Source organism: Solanum dulcamara, chromosome 10 (genome assembly GCF_947179165.1).
Source record: "Solanum dulcamara chromosome 10, daSolDulc1.2, whole genome shotgun sequence".
Lineage (NCBI taxonomy): Eukaryota > Viridiplantae > Streptophyta > Magnoliopsida > Solanales > Solanaceae > Solanum > Solanum dulcamara.
The window spans coordinates 72,951,931-72,978,314 of record NC_077246.1 but is presented as its reverse complement, the minus strand read 5'-3'; the positions used below and the strand labels follow the sequence as shown (position 1 = coordinate 72,978,314).

General features: G+C 36.5%; 1 protein-coding gene across 1 annotated transcript; it reads right to left on the bottom strand.

Moving 5' to 3' along the window:
- Window positions 1-287: 287 nt before the first annotated feature.
- LOC129871444 (insulin-degrading enzyme-like 1, peroxisomal) lies at window positions 288-24,951 on the bottom strand. The gene is made up of 26 exons (XM_055946355.1): window positions 24,699-24,951; window positions 24,337-24,412; window positions 23,178-23,245; window positions 22,966-23,057; window positions 22,804-22,877; window positions 22,667-22,710; window positions 20,510-20,561; window positions 19,617-19,739; window positions 19,407-19,519; window positions 18,987-19,149; window positions 17,818-17,910; window positions 17,579-17,664; window positions 13,034-13,120; window positions 8,850-8,953; window positions 8,637-8,739; window positions 8,428-8,523; window positions 7,905-8,094; window positions 7,673-7,734; window positions 7,034-7,138; window positions 5,353-5,554; window positions 5,061-5,269; window positions 2,868-2,992; window positions 2,715-2,766; window positions 2,540-2,626; window positions 1,485-1,607; window positions 288-873 (listed from the first exon to the last, which is right to left on the bottom strand). Exons 1-26 carry the CDS (start codon window positions 24,831-24,833, stop codon window positions 622-624), a joined length of 2,916 nt encoding a protein of 971 aa, XP_055802330.1. The 5' UTR covers window positions 24,834-24,951; the 3' UTR covers window positions 288-621.
- Window positions 24,952-26,384: the final 1,433 nt, after the last annotated feature.

The window sequence follows — 26,384 nt, the reverse complement described above, 5'->3', positions numbered from 1 at the left end:
GCTTCATCCTAGATCTTTCCTTTTCTCTTGTTTTTCAAGAAGTATCACTCAATAGATGAGAGCTCTCATAGAGCTAAATCACATATGAACCTTTTTTTTTTTAATAACCATAGTGTTCGGATGAGCTTGCGCACCTTTGACTAATTCTATGAGGTACTTACTACCTCCCACCAAAACAGATTTCTGATAACTTTATCCACTAAAGTTTAGACAGACATGAAGAGATCACCTGATGAGTTTGACTAATCCACTAATAACAAGAAGGAAATTTAAGTAACAAAACAAACTAAAGTATAATGTAAGTTTATTCATCCCTCAAAACCATGAATGAATAATTTTGCTTTCAGGTTTCATTCATGTCACTTATTGTCTTCTGATCAATTATATTCAGCAATCAAAATAGAAATTAATGTTACAGTGTACATTTACTTGTCCAAATCTCTAAGCAGTTCATCATCAAATCAGTTGAGCAATTCAACTCACATGCCCTTGAACAACTAATCGATTGGCACAACTAAATACGAAAGAGGTATTTTGCAGATCAATTGCTTCTGTAATGGACTCGCTAATGCAACATATCAACTGCATCGGGAGGCTTCTCGGGCTGCTATGCTTAACCTTTTACAATCTCACATGACCAATGCCTCCTTTGAATGAACTATAAAGAGGTCGAGATCGTCTAAAGCTAAATATATCTTCTACCTGAACTGCATTTGGTTCTATCTGCTCATTCTTATGTGCTTGGAATTGAGAAGAATGTGAGCTTCCATACACTCTGACACTTAAGGCCTTCTTCCGAGGGACACCGGCCTTTATATATTCATCGAAGAAATCAGTCAGCTCCTTTTGAGTCAGTTTCTTTAGCGCGTCAATCTGTTTCATCAATATCATTGACAACTGATTAGATACATTTTTCCCCTACGATTGTGGAAATGTTTTGAATTTCTTTCAGCAGTCATGAAATACTAGACTGGCAACGAAAAGGACAGCAAGATAGGTTGCTGAAAGGATACAAGCCACAGACCGATCCATACTTACATTACGTGAGCCACTAACAACAGTCATCAGTGAAGACTCAAAATGCATACATTTCTAGAATTTTAAAAAAAAAGATTCTACCGAAATAACAATTGCACTAGTACATTTCGATCTACTTTGATATGTTCTTCCTGAAGCTAAGGGTATATCGGAAACAACCTCTCTACCTCCCAAGGTAGGGGTAAGGTCTGCATACACGCTACCCTCCCCAGAGCCCAATTGTGGGGTTACACTGCGCATGTTGTTGTTATTATGTGGCCAAACAGGTTAGAACTTACAGAAGAACTCTATATAGAAGGGTGATATCATATATTTGACCTATTCCTTTTACAGCAGTTCGGATTCATTTTGTGCAAAGACAAAACATAAAGAAGTAGAGTCATTAACTCTGACAAATGCTCATGAAATGAAAGCGCTTCTTGACACGGGTGTAACAATTTTCATACCTCACGGTCTCTTCTATCAAACTTGAGGGTCCCGTCTGAGATCTCCCTCCAGTAAAATCGAGATTCCTCCCGTAAATTCTTGTGTTTCTCAAGCTTCATATCAATAAGTGCATTCACATTATTCTGTGCCATAAACGGATAAAAGTTAGGGACAAGAAAGATAAATTGGAAAGTTATCAAAGTATAAAAACAGAAAAAAGTAAACCAGCATGTATTGCAGACACCAAAACTTTGACAAAACCTACATCCTATTGATTAATAAGCAACAGTAGCTAGCTAGGTATCCAATCCGGAGTGCTTTATTAAGGAGTGGTTGGGGGTTGGGGTGGGGGTGGGGGTGGGGGTACCATCAACAATGAAGTTTTTGATGAAATAAAATATGATAGTGTAAGCAATTACTGTGAGTCAAAACATGGAGCCACGTGGAACTCAAAGGCTCCTAAAAAAGTGGCGCCCTTTGATTATGTGAACTAGGAGTGCTATACTCATGCACACAATCTGAGGAGTTAGTTGATGTTTTTGTACGGAAAATAGAAAGGACATGGACCATTTACTGCACAGCAGCTTTGCCTGAGAAATCGTCTGTGAGGAAGAGCACAGGCTAGTTTGAGATCGTGAAGGTTCCAATGGAAAAAGAGCCGCTGAAAGTCGCTCCTGGATGCATCTTTTGGATGATTTGTAGGGAACAAACAGAATAACTCTTTGAAGGGATTTAAACTTTATTCTACCCCATATTATACAGACAGTTGAATGAACTTTTTGAAGGGTTGATGAAAATCCACATAGTATGGTTATACCATCTTTGTGCTATGTCAATGGTTATTTTTCCCTCCCGTCAATGATAATAATTTGAGTTATCAAAAGTACATAATAATAAATCCATTACGGCCTGATAAGAAATGAAGCTGTCAACTTCGTGGATAAGGATTATCCTTAGAGCTAAGTCCTAAGATTAAACCCCAAAACTTACTGGACCTTCCGACAATGATGAGACTGAATCAGTTGCTACAAGTTCCTTTCATTGGTAGAAAAAGAAGCAGTGTTACTAAGCTCACCTTGAATTCATCACTAGTCATCTCATAAAGTTTGCTCTCAAACATCTTCAGAAATAACTCCACTCTTGAGTCAATGTATTTGGGATCCTGCCAAACTCCACCAGTAGATCGGTAATAATCCATAAATGCCCAATCTCATTTCCTTCCACAGTATCTATAATAAATAAATTCTTACCTTTGCAGTTGACTGAATAATAAACTGCACCCCATGAACACCAGAGTCGCTCCTAGAAAGAGAGTTTTCGTTAACTTGAGGTGAAAACAAAACTTTAAGGATGAACAGCCAACAACTTGCTGAACAGTGTTCAGTAAAAGAAACACTACATACCTCTGCATGAGCACGGTGATATAACCAAGTTGCTCGACTGATCTAAGCTGGTGGAAGGCTGGCTGCTTTGCTATGAGAGCAAAAAGCTGAAGTTTGACATTCAGCATAAAATCATCCTGATGCACCTGGAAACTCAAGCAAATTTGTTTGAGAAGCAAAGAACTAGGAAAAGATTGATGACACAATTCATTATGAAAGCATTAGACGTGTTTCTTTTCCATTTAGAAAAGAATAATCATATGTCAAAAGATCTTGCAGATCAATTGGTAATATCTTTACTGGTTTATGTGCAGTCAAGGTTCTTGTTCCAATAAAATGAAAAAAAAAAAATACTCCAAGACCAGTAATTAAGCACTGAAAGAGTCACATATCCAATATTAAAAGAAATATCTTCTCAAGATTAAAGCAGTATTTGTTACAGAAAGCTATGATCATTGAACTAGAAGATCTAGGACTCTCACTACTCGTGACAGCAGCACAAACGGAATTTAAAGGTCATGGAAAAAGAAATTGATTATTCAACTTACATTAAGCCTTAAAACAAGCAATTCAAGCCATCCACAGGATTAGACACTATTTGATTAGTAGTTCATGATCAAATTCAAAAAGGCTCTCAAGAAAAACTGTCCTCATGATAGGCATATTATTCTCACAAGATCGACTTATAAGGTAACCTTAGAATGATTCTGCATAAAGGAATTTTTTCAGAAGAAAGAATTAAGGAACATGAGATGATAGCAAGGCAGTAGATCTTCAAAATCAAGGAGACCTAAATGTTGAAAAATGAAAAGGCCCCTCAATGAAGATCAATATTCAAGAATGTGGGAAAATTACAAGGCTCTAGAAGAGCAATCTACTTCAGAAATAAAGGTAATATGCGTACTCCATGGGATACCCACTACAAAGAAGAGTCAACACCAAAGTTGAGGAGTTGCCAATTCCAACTCTATATGTCATTACTACAAACGAATAAATACTACTCCATTTTTCCTATAAAGAAAGGTGCCTTTCCACATTTAGTAATTTATCTTTAAACTTTCCATTTTACCCTTAAAGAGATGATTTATGGCCACATAAATTTTTATGGCTTGTTCTAAACGATAAGCTTCAAAAATCTTAAATTAATCTGGAGAACTAAGCTGCCACCTAAAGTTATTTGTTTCAGTTGGATTACTCTCAAAGACTCTTGCTTGACTCAGGATAACCTCATGAGGAGGAAATTCCAAATAGCCAACAGATGCTACATGTGCTTATGCAACTCAGAATCTATTAATCACCTGTTTCCTCATTGCATAGTTGCAACAGACCTATGGAACATGTTCTTCTCACTTTTTGGACTCAACTTGGGCCATGCCAAGCTCACTGGGAGAGGCTTTTGTGTTTTGGAGTTCTTGGAAAGTTAGGAAGTCCATCAAGCAGATCTGGTCTTTTAACCTAACCAAAAAGAGTAATCAAACATCTTGCTTTAAGGGAAGGGATGAGAGTTGGGGTGCCATCAAAACATCTTTTGTTCCTCTCTGTCCACAAGGACATTGTGCATATGAGGAACAACCTCCTGTTTCTGCTCTCCTTTTTGTTCATCCATGAGGTTCCTGTCTGTATAGAACCTTACATGTGCTTTGTAAAGAACCATGTTTTTCTGTAGTCTCCCGCTTTTTGGTATACTTCTTTCTTATATGAGGGAAAGTTCCAGATTGATGAAATTATTTACCTTATCAGAAGTGGCAATAAGGAAGTAACAGGAATTGCAATATAACAAAGCAGAACCATGAATGAGGGTACTAGAGCAAATTAAGTATGACAGAAATACATATGAAATGAAGCACTCTACAAGTTCTTATGGTGCTAAATAGTTGCAAGGCAAGGGTTTTGGTTTGGGGTATCCAGAGCCTACTTTTGGTTTTGGATGAGCTTTCATCCGATAAAGAGGAAAACTTTTGCTTCTAGGAACATATTAATTTTGTGCAAGTATTGGACCTCCAAGGAACTCATTTAAGATAATGTTTTTATATGGACCTCCAAGGAACTCATTTAAGATAACCTTTTTACCAATTTTTTTCAAGTAAAAAACAAGAGAGAAGGAGACAGAAACTTGCTGTCAATTCCATGCACATTCTGTACGAAAAAAACAAGAGAGAAGGAGAAAGAAACTTTCTGTCAATTCCATGCACATTCTGTCAACTTATGATTTACCTGAATATAATGAACGAGAGCTGAATTTTCATCATTTGGATTTAGGCCCTCTGCAGCATAGAAGTAATTTCCACCTCTTTCAAGATTAACCACTCTGTTTGTCAGATGCTGAGATGCAAATAGAGGCTTCGATATTGGCTGTGGACCCTTGAAGAACACATCCTCAATAAGCTGTATCATGGACTCTGCTTCAGCTTGTTCAACATTTCCTGAGAAAGGCAGTGAATTTCACAAGTTAATAGATGTAAAAATTAAAATGTAAACAACTTAAATGGTCGTTGAGAAAGGTTACCTGCTACATAGCACTCCATAAAGGACCTTGCCAGCAAAAGCGGATAGAACTTAACCAGATCATCAACTTTAAGATGTGGAAGAACTTCAAGTTCTTCATTCCAAGGCCATGTGTTGTCTTTTAGCAGTAATGAGCAGTAATACATAACCTGCTGATATGGCTGTTGGAACTTGAAATTCTGATATTGCTTTGTCACCAATTCCTATTAACAAAAGGAGATCAACAAGAAAAAAAGAGTGGTGGTTATGCTCTTGGTTGGAAAATAAAAAGAAATTAAAAAGGAGGAAATAAAGACAAATATCAGTAAAATTCATGAGTAAACAATGGACCACAAAATATAAAAATCTAAAAAGGCTGGCCAGCATCTTAACAGAAAACCAACATTGCAGGTAATGGTGACAAAACTCCTCACATCCAGATGACTAAGAGTAAATTCAAACAAAAAGGACCCAAAATAAAAATAAAAAGTGACTTGGATAATATCAATGGCAAAATCATTAGAAAAACAGAAGGAACAAAAGATGGAAAATAATGGAGTTACCTAGAGATTATTGTATGTTACTCCTTCAATACCATTAAAAAGGACCTACATCACTTTTTTGGTTCATCAAGCGGAAACTGAACTAGTCCAAAAAATAGTAAAATTGTCTCTTTTTATTAAAATTGATATATTTTATAAATTTCAAGCTTGAGGTGACATCTTTTTTACTAATTGCTCAACCTTTTTTATAACTATTATTTTGAAAAATTGTCTAGCAAGTTCAATATAATAATTTATTCAAACCTAACAGATCAAAGTACATCATTATTTCTGAGAGATCTAAAAAATCAAGGGAGAATATGGCATTCAAATATCCTTATCTTGAGGAAGTCTTTTTAATTACGCAGCTGATTTCTTACTCCTACGGGTCCATTTTGACAATCAGACTTTAATTTAATTGTGCTAGAATTGTATATGTAGTCTGCACTAGTGCATACATGGAACAAGGAAATTTACAAGTCCACACAGTAGAACTCCACTGCTTACAGGTGTTATGTGCTTTGTAACCTCAGAAGAACAGATTAAGCAACAGGAAAGAAGCGACCGATCTTACAACACAACATTCTTGTATGAAGTGACTGAAAAACTTCAGTATGACACATCAAGAATAAATAATCATGAATCATTAGTAAGAAGATGGTAGAGTGAAGACAACTGCAAACTAAAGCTAGAGGGGTAGCTGGCAGGCATAGTGATGCACACAGTAGTACCTAAAAGCAGTAGATAGATGCAAATAAACCAATAGATTTGACAACAAACTTGCTCTTCAAAACACCAAATGAAGCGATAAGTGCCTGACTGCAACTCTAACAATGCTTTGACAAAAGGGAAAAAATAAGTGAAATTGTGAACTTGAAATGAAGAACTCGCTATTGATTGCATGAGGAATTGGTTCAGAAATTTTATTTGTGAACTTTAAAAACATCATTGAGAAAAAAAATCTCAGAATTTTCTTATAATTCTCCAAGTTATTGTTGTTCATCTAGCCAAGACTATGGCATAATAGGATCCATTATTTTGAAGCCAATTGCCACAGAGTAACCTTTTTGCCTCAATGGGATGCATATAGAGTATGATGCATTCTTGGAGAGCCTAAAGAGTTGCTGTGTGAATAAGCAGCAAAAAATTGCTGATGCTCACCTTGATCACAGAGAATCTGTCCGGTTTTACTTCAAATTTCGCGATTTTTTCAACAACTGCTTCCAGTAAGACTCTCAACTTGTCGTTATATCCAAACAATGTCAACTGCAGAAAAGAGAGGAAGAACAGAGGAATAAATGAAGGAAAAATGAATAGTCATATTCAGGTAAGAGCAGCAAATGCAAGAAACTTAACAGCCATTGAAGTAGCAATGTCAGTTCACTTCAAGAGGACAGGATGAAGAGCTAGCTCATCCTTAAATGGCATCAAAAGATTAAATACCTTTGAGCCAGCTGAAAGAAGCCTAACATTATTAACATTAGGACTTAGTATTCAGTACAGACAAGAACCTAAAGTCCTTCGATGTTGGATCTGAGATTAACTTCCCTACCATATGACATATCAGCACTTTAAAGCTAAAACCTTAGAGAAACTTGGTGCCCAGATACTAATACTGCGGTTTAATGGATGTAGCGACTATTTCATTAAACATGTATGGGTTTAATGGATGTAGAGAATATTTCATAGTGCATGGAAGAACTAAACTTGAAAAAAAGAAAAAGGTTGTATACACACCCACAAATAAATAAATCTCTTCAAAAGTTTGTAAAGATAAGAAATAGGAAACAAGATGATCACCTGAAAACCACAGTTTGTTTTGCTTATATCATAATAAAGACCAGCAACTTGCGCATTATAAGCTGAAAGATACAAAGGAAGAGATTTAAGGAAGTGTTATATCTTATGGAGAAAAAAAGAGCAAAAATTGTCATTGCAAAGAATATATTGACAGTGTGAAGAAGTTAAGTCCAGAGTAATTGTAGAATAGTTGCCCAGCAGTGCATAACTCGTCAATATCTTGCAGACGTACCGTATTCATTCAAGTAATCCATCAATAGACGTGTAAATATCTCAGTAAGAACCTCAGCTTCTGGAGAATGTCCACAGTATGGGCAACTAAAATCGATCATAACATACGCTTTTGGAGATGAAAATGCTGTATCGGGCTTATACCATAACCTTGAATAAGGTGACTTCCGCAGCAGTATGGGAACTTTTGTCTGATTGACAAGTTATATATAAGAAAAAACAAAACATCAGAAGTATACTCCCTCCATTGTACTATATATGGCGGTACTTAAATGGGTATAGAGTTTACAAGAGAAAGAAAGACTCTTTTGGCACCTACCAAAGGTGTTGTTAGAATTTAAAATGGTTTAACTATGCCATGATATTTCTATAGCTAAAACAAAATGCCATTAGGAGCAAAATGGAAAGTTTAGAATTAAGAGTTTCCAAATATAAAAAGGTGTCATTCTTTTTGGAAGAGACTCAAACAGAAATAGTTTCATATAAAATGAAACAGACAGGAATAATAAGTTCAACATTAGCACCTTCTCGAAGACGGGCTTAAGTGATAAATCAGTTGGTATGAACACATTGGGAGCAGGGAGATGCAGCTCTTCACTGGGAGCATGCTCCATCCAGTGCTGCAAAAGTAATTGTTATGTCAGCAAATGTTTAAAAAGGAGACTATTTTGGTCTCTGCAATTAGAATATTACAAATGAATACTAATTTAATGAGAGAGTGCTTCCATCAAACCTTGATAGTGGCACCATTAACTTTCTCTATAGAATATGCAGTTCCATACCATGGCTCAGTCATGCTAGTATTACCCTCAAACTTTGTTGACTCCCAAAAGATTCTGTTCAGGACAAAATTTCAATGAGTTCTTTAAATACTTTATACTTACAGATTTCCCACAAAAAACTGAGCAATACTTGGAACTTGTATTTATATATAGAGCAAACTAACCTGACATTGTCTGGGTTGAGTTCATTCAAGAATGACTGAATAACACTAGGATTAAACTTTGAAGGCAAAGAGGATGCCACCAACCAATCTTCTGGAGGATAGTGCTGAGAAGTAACGTCACAATTATCAGGTTGTTCAGGTATTAACTTTTTAATGTCAATATTTTACGAAAAGTTCCTAAGTCAAAACCGAAAAACTTAACCGCCATTATCTACTGTTATCTAAGTATATATTTGTGCATATAAATGACACGTATATATAGTTTCTTTAACTTCAATGATAGTTCATAATGCAAAATGGAACTTATTCAACTGATTGGGAAGGATCACCTTCTGTTGCTCATAAGTTCATGAAATGCAAAAAATAGAGCGGAACTCATTCAAGTTCAAATTGAAACAAAATAAAATCATCTCCAAACTAACAACTTTAGACCTATTCACCCTCAATGGCCTTACATGAACACCTAAAAATAAAGGAGGAAGTGGTAGCTGCCATCCAGAATTTCCATGATCAGGGCTATTTTGAAAAAAGTTTTAATGCTACTTTCATAGCCCTGATCCCTAAGAAAGCGGGAGCATCTGAATTGAAAGATTTCAGGCCAATTAGCCTGATTGGGAGCTTCTACAAAATCATATCAAAGATCCTAATAGAAAGACTCAAGAGGGTTATGCCAAAGTTAGTTGATGACCAACAAACGGCCTTCATAAAGGGTAGGCAAATTATGGATGCCATTTTGGTGGCCAATGAATGTGTAGATGTGAGAAACAGATCCAATGTTCCAGGAATTCTTTGTAAGCTAGACATAGAGAAAGCTTATGATCATTTGAACTGGGAATATTTGTGGAGTACACTCAGGAGGATGGGATTTGGAAATACCTAGATAAAATGGATGAGGTTTTGCATGACCACAGTGAAGTTCTCTGTTTTGATCAATGATGCACCATCTGGTTTGGTTCCTTTTCATCTGAGAGAGGATTGAGACAAGGAGATCCACTTTCTCCTTTTCTGTTTATCCTAGCTATGGGAGGTCTAAGTGATATGTTGAAGACTGGTCAAGCAAACAACAGAATTAGGGGTGAGGGGGATTCACTGGGACTGTCTATATCCCATTTACAATATGCTGATGACACATTAGTGTTCTGTGATGCAGAGAGTGAACAACTGAAACACCTAAGGGTTATTTTCATTTTGTTTGAAGCAATATCTGGACTTCATATAAATTGGGGAAAGAGTTTTATTTACCCTGTGAATGAAGTACCAGAGATCAGTTCACTGGCAAACATTCTAGGTAGCAAGATAGGTGAGCTTCCCACCACCTATCTTGGCATGCCTTTAGGAGCAAAGAGTAAATCTTTGAGCATCTGAAACTCAGTGGTGGAAAAGTGTGAAAAGAAATTGGTTAATTGGAAAAGTCAATACTTATCCTTGGGTGGTAGAGTCACACTGATCAACAGTGTTCTTGAGGCCATGCCAACTTATATGATGTCCCTTTTCCCTATGCTTGGTAAGATCATTGAAAAGTTGGATGCCATGAAAAGGAATTTTCTATGGCAAGGTAATGGAGAAGGGGGAAAGAAATTTCACTTGGTCAAATGGGATGCTTGCATAACCAACAAAAAACAGGGAGGTTTAGGAATTAAGAACCTAAAAGCTCACAATAAGAGCCTTCTGTTAAAATGGCTTTGGAGACTAGCAACAGATGAACATGGCTTGTGGAAGGAAATCATCATTGCAAGATATGGTAAGGAAGGATTTTGGACTACTAAGGAGGTCAATATTCCTTATGGTGTGGGTTTATGGAGAACTATCAGAAATCAGTGGCCAAGAATGTGGAGTAATTCTGCTATCAGTGTGGGAAATGGAAGGAAAACCTTGTTCTGGAATGATATATGGGACAAACACCTCTGAGACAACATTTTCCAGACATCTACATTCTCAATCAATAGAAAATGGCTACAATTCTAGAAGTCAGAAATGAACAAGGCTGGAACCTGACCTTTAGAAGGTTCCTTAATGACTGGGAAGTAGAGAGAATGATTCAGTTCTACATCATCTTGAAACAAACCAAGAACCTCACAGATGGGGAAGACAAATTGACACCTTTAGAAGGTTCCTCAATGACTGGGAAGTAGAGAGAATGATTCAATTCTACAACATCTTGGAACAAACCAAGAACCTCACAGATGAGGAAGACAAATTGACATGGAAGCTGGATAAAGATGGTAGGTTCAAGGTGAAATCAGCCTACAAACTACTAGACATTTCAACCAAAACCGAGGAGATGTGGCCTTGGAAGATGATCTGGAAAGGGAAGATACCACATTAGGTGGTCTATTTCACATGGCTTGTTGCAAGACAAGCTGTTTTGACTCAAGACAACTTAATGAAAAGGGGAAGACAGTTATGCTCCAAATGTTTTTTTGTGAATCTGAGACAGAGACAATAAACCATCTTTTTTTGCACTGTAGAGTGACTGAGAAACTATGGAATTTTTTCATTAACCTGCGGGGTATTAGATGGACCATGCCTAGGAATACTGCAGAAGTACTAGCATGTTGGAATAGAGATGGAAATCAATTAGGACACAAGGAGAGATGGAAGATTGTCCCTGCCTGCATCCGGTGGACTATATGGAAGGAAAGAAATTAGAGATATTATGAGAACAAGAGCATCCCATTCCAAAGCATTAAATTGAACTGCCTAGTGACCTTTTATTTTTAGTGTATCCACAATGTACCTAAGGATCCGGGGGACATCACCCTATTTTTAGATAGTTTATGAGGGAGATAGGTGTTTAGTTTCTTTTGACTTTCCCTCTATACTTTTGATGTAATTACTATAGGAGTTCACTATTGGTGTACTTCTTTGTTTAGAATAGTAGTTAACTTTATCAAAACAAAAACAAAAAAAAACTTATTCTTAACAATTGTAGAGTCCGGGCAAGCTTGCCGGCACCTTGACTAATTCAACATTCAACATAGTACCTACTACCTCCCACCAACACAGGTACTAGGAAACTCTTATCTACCAAGGCTTGGACAAGTGGTAAAAAGTCACCAAGTGTTCTTTTGCTCCTCTGAGATTTGAACCTAAGACCTCATGGTTCTCAACCCACTTCATTCATTGACAACTGGACCAACCCTTGGGTGCATTCAGACACACAATACTATTCAAGCTTGTATTCAGAGAGGCCATACATGATATTTCAATTAAAAAACTTTCAATGCCAAAAATGCCTAACCACTAAGATAAGTGGTTGCTATGACCAAAACAAAAAATTCAATTAGAAGAACTTGTCCAAAGAAGACACGGCAAAAGTTTAAACATGACCCATTTATTCATTGCTAGATTGGTGCATAAAGGTGATGGGACCACACTTGTGGAAGGCAGCTTCACAACGAAAGGTAGGAAACTTGGAAATAGCACATAATTCTGTGCTTAGCTGCACAAAATCAAATGAGTATGAAAGTTGTCCAATGAGAAAAAGCTAGTCCGATCAACCATGAACTGACAAACCTGTCTTTCAGAATGGGGACCCTCACTCGTTTCTTATTTTCTAACACAAGATTATCCATTGTAAATATGGGACACAAAAGGTTTTGCAAACAGGTCAGGTTAACATATCACATGGGGCTGTGTTGCTCACCTCATGTCATGAACTAATGTTTGGGGTTGAGTTAGGCCCGAGGTTCATTTCTTATCATGGTATCAAAGTCACTCATTCCAATTCTTGGTTACCAATGTTGGGTCCTCATATTGTCCATGCTCAAGTTGGCAAGTGTGGGTGTGCGGGAGGAGTTACATTGTCTCACATCCCTTGTGGAATGACGAATTGGATTCTTCACATAGTCTTGAAAAACCATCATCTAATGAACTACCTTTTGGGGATGGGTTAGGCTGAAGGTTCAGGCGGTCTGCCTTCACCTATAAACCATTAATGACTCCAGGAAACCATCAAAAAGTAATTCTAACTGCCAATTGGATGTAAAATCTAATCCACATTAAATCAACCAATTCAAAGATGGAAAAGGCATATTAAATTATATAGGAATTTATCAGATCAAAATATATATATGGGGAATTTGAACTGCATATATTTTTACTTCCCTTTAGTATCAATCGAGTAGTATACTTCGTGTAGATAAATTACTTCAAATAAAAAAGGAACTGATGTTAAAGAATACCTGCATATTCATTGATACATTAACCACATAATCACTTGGTCGAATCTTGTCTTGATAATGGAAGGCAGTCTCACAAATAGCTGAGAGCTTAATAGACAAATTTTAACGCAAAATTAAAAAATTAGAATAAAGAAAAAACGAATAAGCAGGAAGTGAGATCATTAAGAGCAATAATGCATAAGAGACTACGAAAAAAAGAAGGCCAGGGCAAAACCTGGTCATATTACATGCCAAGACAAAGGAAACTTACAAAAGCAAGATTGGAAAACGGATGAATGTGCTAGAGAGCTAAAACTCTAATATTTGTGTCAATCATTGACTTATCTAATGTATCATGCTAAAATGGGTAAATAAACAAGGAGAACATTGCTGGATGATTGACCCTAATCTAATTGATAACATGCAAACTAGAGCACGTGTAATGTAACACTATTCCTTCCTGGGACCAACCCATTATGACCTCCTCTTAAGAATAACTTCCTCTTCCTTCTCTTTAGAAATCTAACTACAAAAATTCTGGTTTGCTTCTACACGAGACCAGAATCGTGAAAATATTAAGAACTCCAAATGAACTTAACGATAGTAAGAATGAGATCCTACAAAGATGTGGTAGCATGGCCTATGCTCACATTAGATGGCAGGTACAAAGTCAAAAATATGAGCTGGGAATTGATATTTTTCAGTCTAGCAAAAAAAAAAATAGAGGCATAGGACATTTTTTTGGGACCTGCCTAGTTGCGATTTGACCAACCAATCGAGCAGACAGAAATAGTGGCTAGAAGGACAAAGAAGATAGGTTCCTAGAATGGCAAGATTCACATAGTGCATGGGCCTATGGACAAGATATGGCATAGCCAAAGGGACAAATCCGTGAAGTATGTTGAGTCAAAGTGAACAATACATGTTATGGGCTTAGGTTGTGGTATATATGGTATCAAAGACAGACTTCTGCGGTACAATTATATGAAATCTCAGTGAAGTTAAGGCCCACGGCGGCAGGCTCAGTAGGGAGGGTTAAGGAGGGAGACTAACAGGCTTCTAAGCTAGCAAGCTTCTGGAATCCAAAGAAGGGATATATATGACACCTTAGGCAAATCCCACAATGAAAAGGAAAGTGAAAGCTGTATACTATAGAGCATAAGTTCGCATGTTATGTGCGCTCAACAGAAAAATCTGTAAGGTTTTGTTGGGCTAACACAAACAATATGTATCATGGCCTTACGTTGTGATAAATATGGTTCCATAGACAAGACTTCTATGGTACGATGGTGGGGCAACCCTCACTTAGAACATTTAAGTCCCTAAACAGGGTACTTGTGAGCCTAATGGTAGAAGGCGGGCTGACGAGAGTGGGTCAAGGAGAAAACTTTGATTTCTAGGCTGGTAAGCTTTCAAAAAAAATGCCGCATATGACACCTTAGGAAAAGGAAAATTCCACATCACAAAGAAAGAGGAAAACTTAAAGGAAAATTCCACATCAAAAAGAAAGAGGAAAACTTAGTGTTATACAAGACGGAACACAAGTTGGCATGACATACATGTTCTTGGGCTCAATGTCGCACAGCCCAAGGGACAAATCAGTAAAGTATACTTGGCCAAAGCAAATAGCACATGCCATGTTTTGGGTTGACAAACCAAATATAGTATCAAAACTGGACTCCCACATTACGATGGTGGGAATACCTTAGCGAGAATGTTATATCTCGAAGAGGGGAGTATGTTATGCCTAAGATAGAGGACGGACTATTGAAGGCAAGGCCAAATAGAAGGACGTGCACACTTCTAAATTTGGCAAGCATTCGGAAAAGGGGTACATATGACACTTTAGAAAAATTACACATCAGAAAAAAATGGTGTTATATAAGACAAAACACAAGTTCATATGGTACACATGCTTATGGATTCGATGTGGGTAGCCCAAGGGACGAATCCATAGGGTTTTGTTAGGCAAAAGCGAACTATACATGCCATGAGCTTGGCCAATGAAAAATATGGAAAAAAAAACTATGGCATACATTCCCAAATTAAGCAGAGTTAATCAACCTTAAAGCTCCACGTGGATCTTAGAGTGATTTGCCAATAGTCTGATCGGTCCTATGTAAAAAGCTAAATGCATACTCTTTTCTTGATACATCACATTTCTAACTAACAAAATGCTTATTTAAACTCAACCCTTAAGAGAAGAAATATTAGAGTTTTTCACATTCGTTGTAGAGTCCTCTTTAGCACCATATATCACCCAATGTAGGATAAGAAAAGGCAAGACATAATTAAGCCACCTAAAAAAAGAAAATACAATACCAAATTTATTCTTTCGCTCAATTTTAAGAATAAAGAAGAAAAGGAAAATAAGTATACAAAGAGAATTAAAGATTGTTTGGGGAAAAAAGAGCGTAAAGACCACATATAAATAATCCATCTCCATGAATCCTGATGAGAGCTTGTATAATAACTCCACAATCTTTGGAACTCCCCCAAACTCCCAATCTTGTAGATTTCTCCTAAAGCTAAGATCCCAAAGTACTGCCCCTCATGCACCCTTCGAATTTGTTGGACTATCAACTCACTCCGAATTCGAAACTCTAAACATATTAGGAAATGATACCCTCAAAGTATCCTCCCCACGTCACTTATGGTTCCAAAAGCTAATTTTTCTACAATCCACAACCCTACAAGTAATATGACTATTGAAGTCTTTCCACCCCTTCATGATACTCCACCACGTGATGCACCCGATGGGATTATGATAGATCTAGTCCAGCCCCCTATAATAGTACCATACTTCTCTACTTTACTACTACCTCCCTCCATATGGCGTGTTCCTCCCCTCCAAATTTCAATAACCATTTCACTACAAAGCTTTAAGTACTCTTTTAGTGCTTTCACAACTGAAACAAAAAAAAAAAAAAACTTCTTTTCAAATTAATGGGGAGATTGATGATGATGTATGACATTGTATTGTTGTTGGGCGGATGAAATGGAGGCTTGCATCTGGAGTCTTGTGTGATAAGAAGATACTACAAAAAACTTAAAGGCAAGTTCTACAGAGTGATGGTTACCTACTATGTTGTGTATGGAGCGGAGGCCAGTCAACAAGTCTCACGTTCAAAGATGAAAGTTATGGAAATAAGGATATTGTGATGGATGTGTAGTATACTAAGAGAGATAGGATTAGAAATGAAGATATTCGGGACAAGATGGGAGTAGCCTCGGTGGAGTACAAGATGTGGGAAGCGAGGATGAGATGGTTCAAACATATGAAGAAAAAATGCACAGATTCCCCAGTGTGAATGTGTGAGAGGTTGGCTATGGATGGTTTCAGAAGAGATAGAGGTAGGCTGAAGAAGTATCGGGGAGCTATCTAATAGACAAGACATACCTCAATTTCAGTTGACTGAGGACATGACCTTATATAGCAGTGTTGTGAAAGGCGATCGCCTGGTCGCCAATGGCGAAAGGCGAGGCGAGGCGACCAGTCATCACCTTTTCGCTTTGTGGCAAGGAGATTTTCAAAAGGTGACGTCATGGAGAGAAAGGAGAGAGGCGAGAAAGGCGTCGCCTTTTGTAGTTTCTTAAAAAAAGGCGACCAATTTAGGGTTTTAAAAGTTCGAAGGTAATTTTAGAGTTTTCTTCCAAATTTGCACAGTTGCACTCTTAGACTCAGAGCGACTCCAACCAATAGACTCGACTAGATTTCTCCGGCTACCAACCAGACTTTTCTGGCGACTCTAAAGTCTAATCAATACGTATTTCTTCTTTTCTTCTTCCTGTGTTTCTTTTTCCTTCTTCTTCATACTTCAGAGTTACTTCTACCTCTGTTTGTTTTTTTCTCATTGTTTTGACTTTTGTTTTGTTTTTTCTCATTTAAGTTCTAGACTTTTAGTATCTACTATCTATTTTCAGTTTTTTAAGTGAAATATTTGCTAATATGTTATTGATATTGAGATTTTGATTATTTATATATGCAATTAAATATTTTAATTTTTTGGTATTAATTGGCGACACACTTCAAAAAGGCGAGTGGCGAGGTAGACCCTTCTCGCCTTTCGCCATCTAAAACACTGTTATATAGGAGGTTGTGGAGGACACGGATTAAGGTAGAAGGTTCATAGGTAGTAGAGCATTTTCTCACTTATAGTTCCATACTAGTAACCGTAGTTTTACTCATGTAGTTTCCCGTACTTCGATTATCGTATTATTTTGTAGTTACTGTTCCTTTTTTTAGAATGTTTTGTCATGCTTTCTAAGTATTTTGCTATGGCTTCTTCACTTGTGTTATTTCTTTTTACAAGCTTCTTTGAAATGTCTTTTCTTGAGCCAGGGGTTTATCGAAAACAACCTCTTTACCTCCCACTGGTATGTTGTATTGTTATTCTTTTCAAATTAAGGATTCATATAAACTAAATGTAGGTAAGATCAAAACTTGTTCATCAAATCCTCTATTAGAATACACACCATTGGTGGGGTAGATGCACCTGACATATAATGCAGTCATGAATAATTAGTGGTGTTGACTGGCATGCACAAGGATGCAATTGACGATACCTCTTCAAATATCCATTTGGAGGCACCGGCTTGTTGTAGGAGATGAATATATTTGAATAGCAGACCCATAATGTCTTCAAAATGATCTGGAAATAAACAATGGACATAAACATCAATATCCCACATAAAGTTCAGGAAAGTTCGCACCTTCAGCTTCATCCAAGAAAAAACTACTATTAGTGGAAGGGAGCATAGGGGCTTGGTAACATATTAAGGATCAACACAAAAAGAAAAAGTACCTTGACCAGCATCAGTCAAATCAATAGCCACTTTAAAGAAAGAGAACTCATCAGTCCACTCTGATTCACCAGCAGATAAACTTGTAGCCCATCCTGTAACAATCAAATAAAAGTACCTTTCTGATTATTAAAATAGTTTGAGAAGAGCACTTTCAGGCACTTGAAGAACTATAATAGCATTATCAAGGATAACATGTATCCAATGCAAGATCCAAAAAAATTGACTGAAGTCACAAAATAGTATGGCATTTTAGCATTTTATCAAACACATTGATTTCATCATTCAGGCATATGTGAAACCACATCTTATCATTCATTTATCAGATAAAAATGATTCCCATGAACTGTTATACACGTGTTTCTCACAATTGTCCTAAAGATGGTTGTAATAAGTAAATATGAAGGGCTTAACATTGACTTCCAGCATGTAGGAACACATATAGCAACTACCAGTGTTATCAAAGGCGAAAAGCTCAAAAAAGCTCTAAGGTCCATTGGGGCTTTAAGCGCAAAGCACAAATAAAGTGTGGGCTTTAATGAAAAAAGGCGCAAAGGGAGAAAAAGATACAAATATATGTGTTTAGTTCAAGACCAATAATTATAAACATGAATGACAAATGTATGACCAAAGAAATTTAAAAAAGGTATGATAAAGTGAAATATCAATTGTTTCGTGTCAGTTCTTCAAAAGAGGCTCATTGGCAAGGAAAAGTTTGCCTTAGAACCTTGATGACCACATTGAAGCGCACATAAAGCGAGGCGAAGCGCTAAACACATTTTGAGCCTCACTTCAGGGTTTAAGCGTGCTTAAAGCCCGTATTTGACAACACTGGCAACTACTATGTCAGCAACTCAGGGATGAGACAAGTTATAAGTGTACAGGCTGTCATCATGTTTGCAAAGTGGCAGATGAACCTTATTATCTAATTAGAACTTTCTCCTGTGATTTTCTTGGACAGAAGAGATTCCGCCTCAGGGATGCTGCCCAGGGAAATCCGAATATTTTGAACATGCTTAGGTCAACAAAAGGATGTGACTAGTTTATACAAATAGTATTACATTTCTCTTTCCAAATTTCAAGAATGGGGAAGGATGAGTTGAATCAAGGAAATGAATGAGGTATGGATAGGGTAGAGAAAGGGAATAAAAGATTTCAATTCAGAACCCACCCAACTTTTTCAAGACATAAAACAATGATCCTTCTCCTTCATGGCCAATCAAGTGGCCCAGGTACCTACAAGGACCTTCCTTGTAGTGGTGTATGCCTGGGGTTATAGGCCATATGATTTTCAACTTGTGACCTTGCTTTATTGGAACAGCTCGAACAAGAATCTGAGAAAAAAGACATAACCAATAGAAATATTAAATGGACAGTAAAATAATAATTTCATGTGGACTACATGGAGAGAACAGATGAGAGCATGAAAGAATTGAAAATCATTGAACAAGTAGATTCAGCGAACAACAGGCATCATGAACAGATCATTTGTTGAAATTCGACAGCTCAATTGAAAGAAGTCTGTTCAAATACAGTCCATAACCAAAATAAAAAAAGAAAGGTGGCACATCTGTATGTTACTACTTGATACCTGGAGATGTTCCTCAGTGCAAGGCTGACCAGTAAAATGAATTTGCTTATGATCTATGTTCAGGATGTCCTGGAATTTACCCCGCACTAACTGCTCAGCTTTATCAAGACTATCTGAATTATAATTATACAGGGAGATTGTTAATTTGGGTCACCAGCAATATATTTGCAATAATTATGCATGCCTTCTGTTAAAAAAGATTATCCACACCTTTTGAATAGACGACCAAGTGCATGAGATTGGCTGAATAATTTTCTGAATAAAATTTGAGAAGCTCCTGTCTTGTATCAATGCCTTTTTCTTTTGGTCTCACCTCTAATGTATCCCAGCTGCCTACACACATGATGAGTGATGTGATCATTTCTTTTTCTAGGGCTAAGTAAAACTATAATATGGTCATTTTTCCATGTCAGAGAGTAATAGGACTGTTTGCATTACAGATATCACAAACAAAAAAGTAATAACATCATAGTGGAAAGATCTTTTGTGATATGAGCATGAAGAAGAATCCAGTATGCTTAATTCAAAACGGAATTTCAAGGAAAATATAAGAAAACTAAAGGAAATCCATAGACAAAACTTGTTGGAGTCTTGCTTGAGCTGAAGTTAAACCTTGCAATGTTAATCCCATCTCCTTAGTTGTTCTGAAAACGCTAACCACAACCATGAGAATTTAGCTGAAACTTCAGCTCAGTGAGCTCAACTTCAGCTCAAGCAAGACTCCAACAAAACTCTGAAATCTAACACTTAAAAGAAGTATGGTTGACATGTTAAAAACGTGTCATCGGAAGTGTTACAAGGGTGTCAAGAGCTCGTGTTACTTCCAAGAGGAATGAGGAGGAGGATGTCAATAGCTCGTATTACTGTGATCAACTCCTGTGGCATTATGATGTGCTTTTCTCCTTATTGGAGAAAAAAACTGCAGGCTTTATTTCATGAAGGAGAAACTTTCTGATAGGATTCTGTTCAATGTATTGAAAACCAGTCATATTTCTACATGTATCGTAGTAGACAATCAGAAAGCAGATATTGAACAATCAAAACCCAGATATAATAATACAAAACACATGATAAGGATATGCATCATAGCAAGCTAGGCAAACCTGTGCTGAATTTATGGTATGGATGATTTTTCGCGCTTAGATGTTTTTGAAGCTGCACAAAGCAGTATTTGAAAGTTAAAACTTCTTCAACAAAGAAAACATTTGCAAGAGAATAATCCAGAAAACTTTGACATCATGGGACTTCCTTTTTCTGGATAAGGAATTTTATTTTATAGAAGCACTAAGAAAGTGCTTACAAAATTACAATAGAGCTAAACGAACTCCTATTAAAACTGCAGGGAGTCAATCATATCCAAAATGTCATCATACATGTTACAGAATATTAGCCTACAAAAAAAAAATAAGGATTTCAAAGACATGTACTTAGCACGGAGTATATGATCCTTTACTCCATCAAAACATCTGGAATCCTATCAATCCATTTAGTACATAATGCAAAGTGGGAGTGTTCTCCAGACTAGTCTCGACTCTCTTGTCTTATTTATCCTATGACTCTACGAGCGGCATTAAAGCTCCCCAGTATAGTCCATACTCCATCGTATACCAAACAAGTTCAGAAACATACTTCAAAGCTGACAAGTCAGGTAACTATATAGAAACAGATGGTTCACTGATTCTGCTGAAGATTTACAGAGCTAACACCTGTTACTTACTGTACTCTCTTCTTGTAGAAGTTCTCGAGTTAGGCATGCATTTTGTAATGCTGTTCATTCAATACCATATCGGTTCGGAGGGGCTTTTTTTCTCCATATTATTTTCCAATCCAGAAGGGGAGCCTTGGAGTAACTGGTAAAGTTGCTGCCATGTGACCAGGAGGTCACGGGTTCAAGCCTGGAAACAGCCTCTGGCAGAAATGCAAGGTAAGGCTGCGTACAATAGACCCTTGTGGTCGGGCCCTTCCCCGGACCCTGCGCATAGCGGGAGCTTTAGTGCACCGGGCTGCCCTTTTTATTATTTTCCAATCCAGTGTTTCATTCATAGAATTTGAAACTTCCAGAAATCTAAAAACCAAGATTTAACAGAGAATCATCCATCTGCCTTGGCTGTCCATCGCTAAGAATCTGCCATGTCATATTGTAACGCTACTGTTTCCAACTTGTCAAACAACAGATTAAACACTATCTATTTTCCAATCGGAAAAAATCCTTCTGAATTGCATATTCCTACCGCCTTCACATCTGTTTTTTGCTACATAACATTCTTTATTTTGCACATTGTTAAATAAATTAGGGAAAATTCCCTTCAATGCATAATTTTCCAGCCATTTATCTAACCAAAATCTGATTCTTTTAGCGATTTTTCATTGAGTCTGGCATGATTCTGGAATTCCTCCAACATGCCTCTTATTTGTTTCCGGAAAGAAACCATATTCGAGCATGTCACCGAATTCACTCACCACAGATTCAGTTTAACATCACGAGACTTCCAATCTCTAGATAAGGAAATTCCCATTATTGTTGTCAAAAGATGTAGTGCTCCTTACTACTTTACTTTATAAGAAAAAATCTATTGCTATTTTTTTCTATATCAAGGCGAGAATGCATCTACCTGAAAAAGTTACCACTTTTACTCTTTTGCCTTAAAAAATAAATGCAAGTCTAGAGGACAAAATCTCCTAAAGAACATAGAAATTCCTACAAAAAGATGAATGATTTGACAAAGTTAAAACAAATTGGAGGGAAGAACTAAAAACCACTCTTTTTTCTTTTTTTTTTGGCCAAAGAAATATTCATGGCATTGCTCCTGGAATTTATGTAAGCATCTTGATTGAATCAAACAGTTTCATTTAATGCAAAAGTTGGTGAATGATTTCAAACACATTTCTTAATAAAAAATCTCATGGTATGCTTGTTGTCCTTATCTCACCTTCTTTTTCGGTTTGGCTTGGTTGGTTTTTTTTTTGGGTTTCCCCCTCTGTATTTGGTACCTCTTTGGGACCCGATTAATCCAGATTTGCATTGGGAAGTCCCACTTTGGGGATAAAGCGCTCCCTACCAAAGGCAACTCTGGATTGATTCATGGTTAATGATGGAGTAGTACCTCCATTCCACCAGAAACCTTTGTGGTCTCATCATTATCACATAAAAAACATCTTCTCAAACTATTATCTCTCTTGAATCACTTTCTTTTTGCTTTTATAAAGTTGGCAAATGGGATAGGGATTCTCCAAGAAAGAAGGAAGGTGAAGTCATATACCTGGTTCATTCTCCAAGGATCGGAGAGTAGATTCTTCTGGTGTTCTGTACGGGTAAAGATAATATGTGACAATGAAATTACTATGAACATGCACGGGTAGCAAATCAAAAGATATGCAAGAAATCAGGAATACAAACCAGAATCAACAGCTTTAATTTCTCGAGTGGTAGCATCTGCTGACATCAATGGTTTGATAAAAAATTGGGCAAATCTGGAAAAGAAAACCGTAAAATTCAGCCGTGGAATTTTTAAAAGTATTAACATGATACTAAAAACCACAGAAAATTATAATAATTTACCTGTCCAATGCCTCTTCGAAACCATCAGCATTTACTTCAAAATAGTAGTTGGTATCCTCAGAAGATGTAAAAGCATTTGTACTACCTCCATTCTAATCAGGAAACAAGAAAGGTACTTGTAAATACAACTATTTTTTTGAATCAATATGGAAATAAGGAATGTACAAAAGCAATAAGAAACTTATGGAAACAATGAATTACAGAGTTGTTACCTCTGTGATGTACTTTGAATAACTATCCTCTTCAGGATACTTCTCACTTGCATAAAACAACATATGCTCTGGCAAAAGACATTAGTTAACAAACTATGCTAGGAAGACAACAGAAACCACCAACGAGAGAATCAGCGGTAAAGTTGCACACTAGCACACTCTTGGCAGTTTCTAAAGCCAATAAAAAAAGGTTTAGTGCTTTCTGGCTTTATACTAATACATATTCTCTATATAGATTATTCATTGTACAAGTTCGTTTCAATTGACGCAGTTGATCATCATTCATCATATTCTTAAATGAACAAGACTATCCTTAAGGGCTATAGATATGCATATGCCTGCATAGAAGGGACAATCAGATAGACCCAAAAAAAAAGGTTAAGAGTGACAATTAAGAGATACATTCTTTTCCTGATAGTAAGATTTACAATGTTTAAGCACAAATGAAACCATATCATCTACAACTAATTAACAACACCGGATCCTACCTAATCCAATCCAACTATATGATCCCATAAGAAACTATTACGCTTTACTTGCTCAAGTTGGATTCAGAGAACTGATCCTCCAGTTGTAACACATGGCTAATCCACTGACAATCATCAGTATTTTGCAATAGCACTTCCTGATACAATTTCATTGCATCTCAACTATTTTTAGTAGGGAAAATAATCTTTTACAACCTAATTTAGAAATTCTAAAATTCCCAAAAAAATTTGAACTCAATACATACTCTAGTAATACTGAACCATGAAACTGACACAAATAATAGAAATTCATATTAATATTCTGTTTTTTATCCTCAGCCAAGTTACATAATATTGCTGTTATGATAACAGTCTAGAGCGGTATCTAAAATTCAAATCAAACTACAGTAAAACAACTCTTCCTTTTTTTTAATGACAAGGAAGTCCACAGCCGCTACCCTTTGGGACATGGTAAACCCCACGTATGTGCAATAGCTCGCAAATCACACATGAGAGGTAAACCGCACTAGGCAATCCCCGTGCGACGAGCTCGACCCAGAAGGCCAACCCCCTGCTGTCGCAGTACAGCAAAACAACTCTTTGACTCAAAATTAAGGTTAAGTATAAGGCAATACAAGAGACCCGATGAAGCCAAATAAAGAATGAACCTTTTTGCAACAAAGAAATCATACCAAGAAAATGGGCAAGGCCTTCAAGTCCCTCAGGATCACTAAAAGCACCAACACACACATTCATTGAAGCTGCACACTGATACAAATACCCACAAAACAAACAAAAAATGATGAAACTAATACACTTCTGGTGAAACCAAACAGCAATTCAAGGTAAACCCATATCAGAACAAAATCAAAAAACATCAAATAAATAAATAAAAGCAACTAACTTCATCCATTTCTTCAAATACCCAAAACAAAAACAAAAAAACATGAGATTGATTCATTTTTAGCAAAACCAAACAATTTAAAGCAACCCCGCATAAAAAGAACTCAAAAAACACATAAAAATACAACATAAATCAATAAAAGTTACAAACTTTATCAGTTTCTGGGTCACTGATAAGAAGGATTTCAAGATTATTTTGAAGAACAATTCTTCTGTAATCCCTCTTATCAATTCGAGGCTTCACTATCTCTACTGCCATATTTTCTTCTTTTTTACCGACTGCCATTTGTTCTTGAAAACCCCAATTCTGATTTGCCAAAAAAACAAAAAGAGACTTTCATGAATGAACTTTATATAGAGAGTCAACAGAGAAGGGAGGCTGCTACTCCTATTGTACATTTGGCTTATTTCGTAGTACTTCTTTCTGGTTTGCCTTTTGTTTAATTTTCTTGTGGTTCGAAATTCAACAATGTTTTTCCACATAAAAAATATAGTATAATTGATAGGAGTATAATATTTGGTTTTGAATTTATTTATTTTTTGCATAATTATGCAGGCATGTCGTGGATTAATAATGCATAAATTAATAACATATGATTTTGAATAATTAATATGTCAGGTTAAATTTAGGTCGTAGCGTTTGATCGGGCATGAAATTTTAAAAAGTAAGTAAAAGTTTTGAAACGTAATATCTAAAACAAGGCTCGAATGTTGTGTAGCTATTAATCATCTCGTTAAGAATGTTAAATACTTTTTAATATATAAGGTAATATTCTATTTATGACAAGCTATATAAATGACAAAAAAAAGTTTTAAAAAAAATATTTTTTAGATTTATCTTTTTTTTTGGAAAAATTACACCTCAATATCTTTGGGTCATTTCGTTTATATACAAATAATGTATATATATAATATATATACATTATATACAATCGAGTATATATATAGCGTATACTTCTTTGCTAAACTAGATGGCCGAATGATATATATTGATAGTTGAACACTTCGTTTCATACTAAACACAGGCTATGCATATACTATTCTGTGAACCCCAAAAGTCAAGTAGTCAACTTCCATCACACGTGTTTTTACCTCTTATTTTACATATATATATACAAAGTTACATTAAAATTTTCTTGTATATAGCACCATGTATGAAATTTACTCATGCAGGGGTGTTTACACTGAATCACATGAATTTATTGGTTCGGTAGCAACACCTAGCGATCCCCTAATCCTTCTTTTTCATCTCATTTATGCACTATGAGTATGGCTTAAATAGTAGTCCCAAAATAATTGATATGTGCACTTCTCCCATGCTTTTCCACCTTGATTGGCCAAGCAGCACTGTGGTTGGCTGGATGAAATGTTACACATTTTACATACAAGCCACCAAGTAAGGTTGAGATAGTTTGGATATATATAGAAAATATGTGTGGATGTCCCGGTAAAGAGGTGCGAGAGATTGGCCGTAGAGGGATAGAGGTAGCTAGGTAGGCCTAAAGAGTATTGAGGTGAGGTGAGGTGATTAGGCCGGATATGGCGCGGGTCCAACTCACCGAGGATATGAGTGTGCAGGTCGAGAATTAGGATAGAAGATTAGTCGGTAGTTGAGTGTTATGTTTTCCCATTCCCAGCATGAAATGTTACACATTTTACACAAAAGGTACCAAGCTCTCTTAGCAATGTTCCCTTTTAAGGCATAACACTACAATTCTTCTCCTTGTTTTGGAACTGCAATTTGAAGTTACATCAGAAATAAAGTAGCTAGAGTGCCACTTAACAGTCAGGATAAGAACAATTTGTATAAATAACACAATCAAGAATGTGAAACAAG

Coding starts and splice junctions, on each gene's coding strand:
- LOC129871444 (XM_055946355.1), bottom strand. CDS start 24,833: ATGGCAGTCGGTAAAAAAGAAGAAAATATGGCAGTAGAGATAGTGAAG. Junction 24,413..24,698: donor GTGACCCAGAAACTGATAAA/GTTTGTAACTTT, acceptor TATTTGTATCAG/TGTGCAGCTTCAATGAATGT. Junction 17,665..17,817: donor TTTGACTGATGCTGGTCAAG/GTACTTTTTCTT, acceptor GTTTATTTCCAG/ATCATTTTGAAGACATTATG.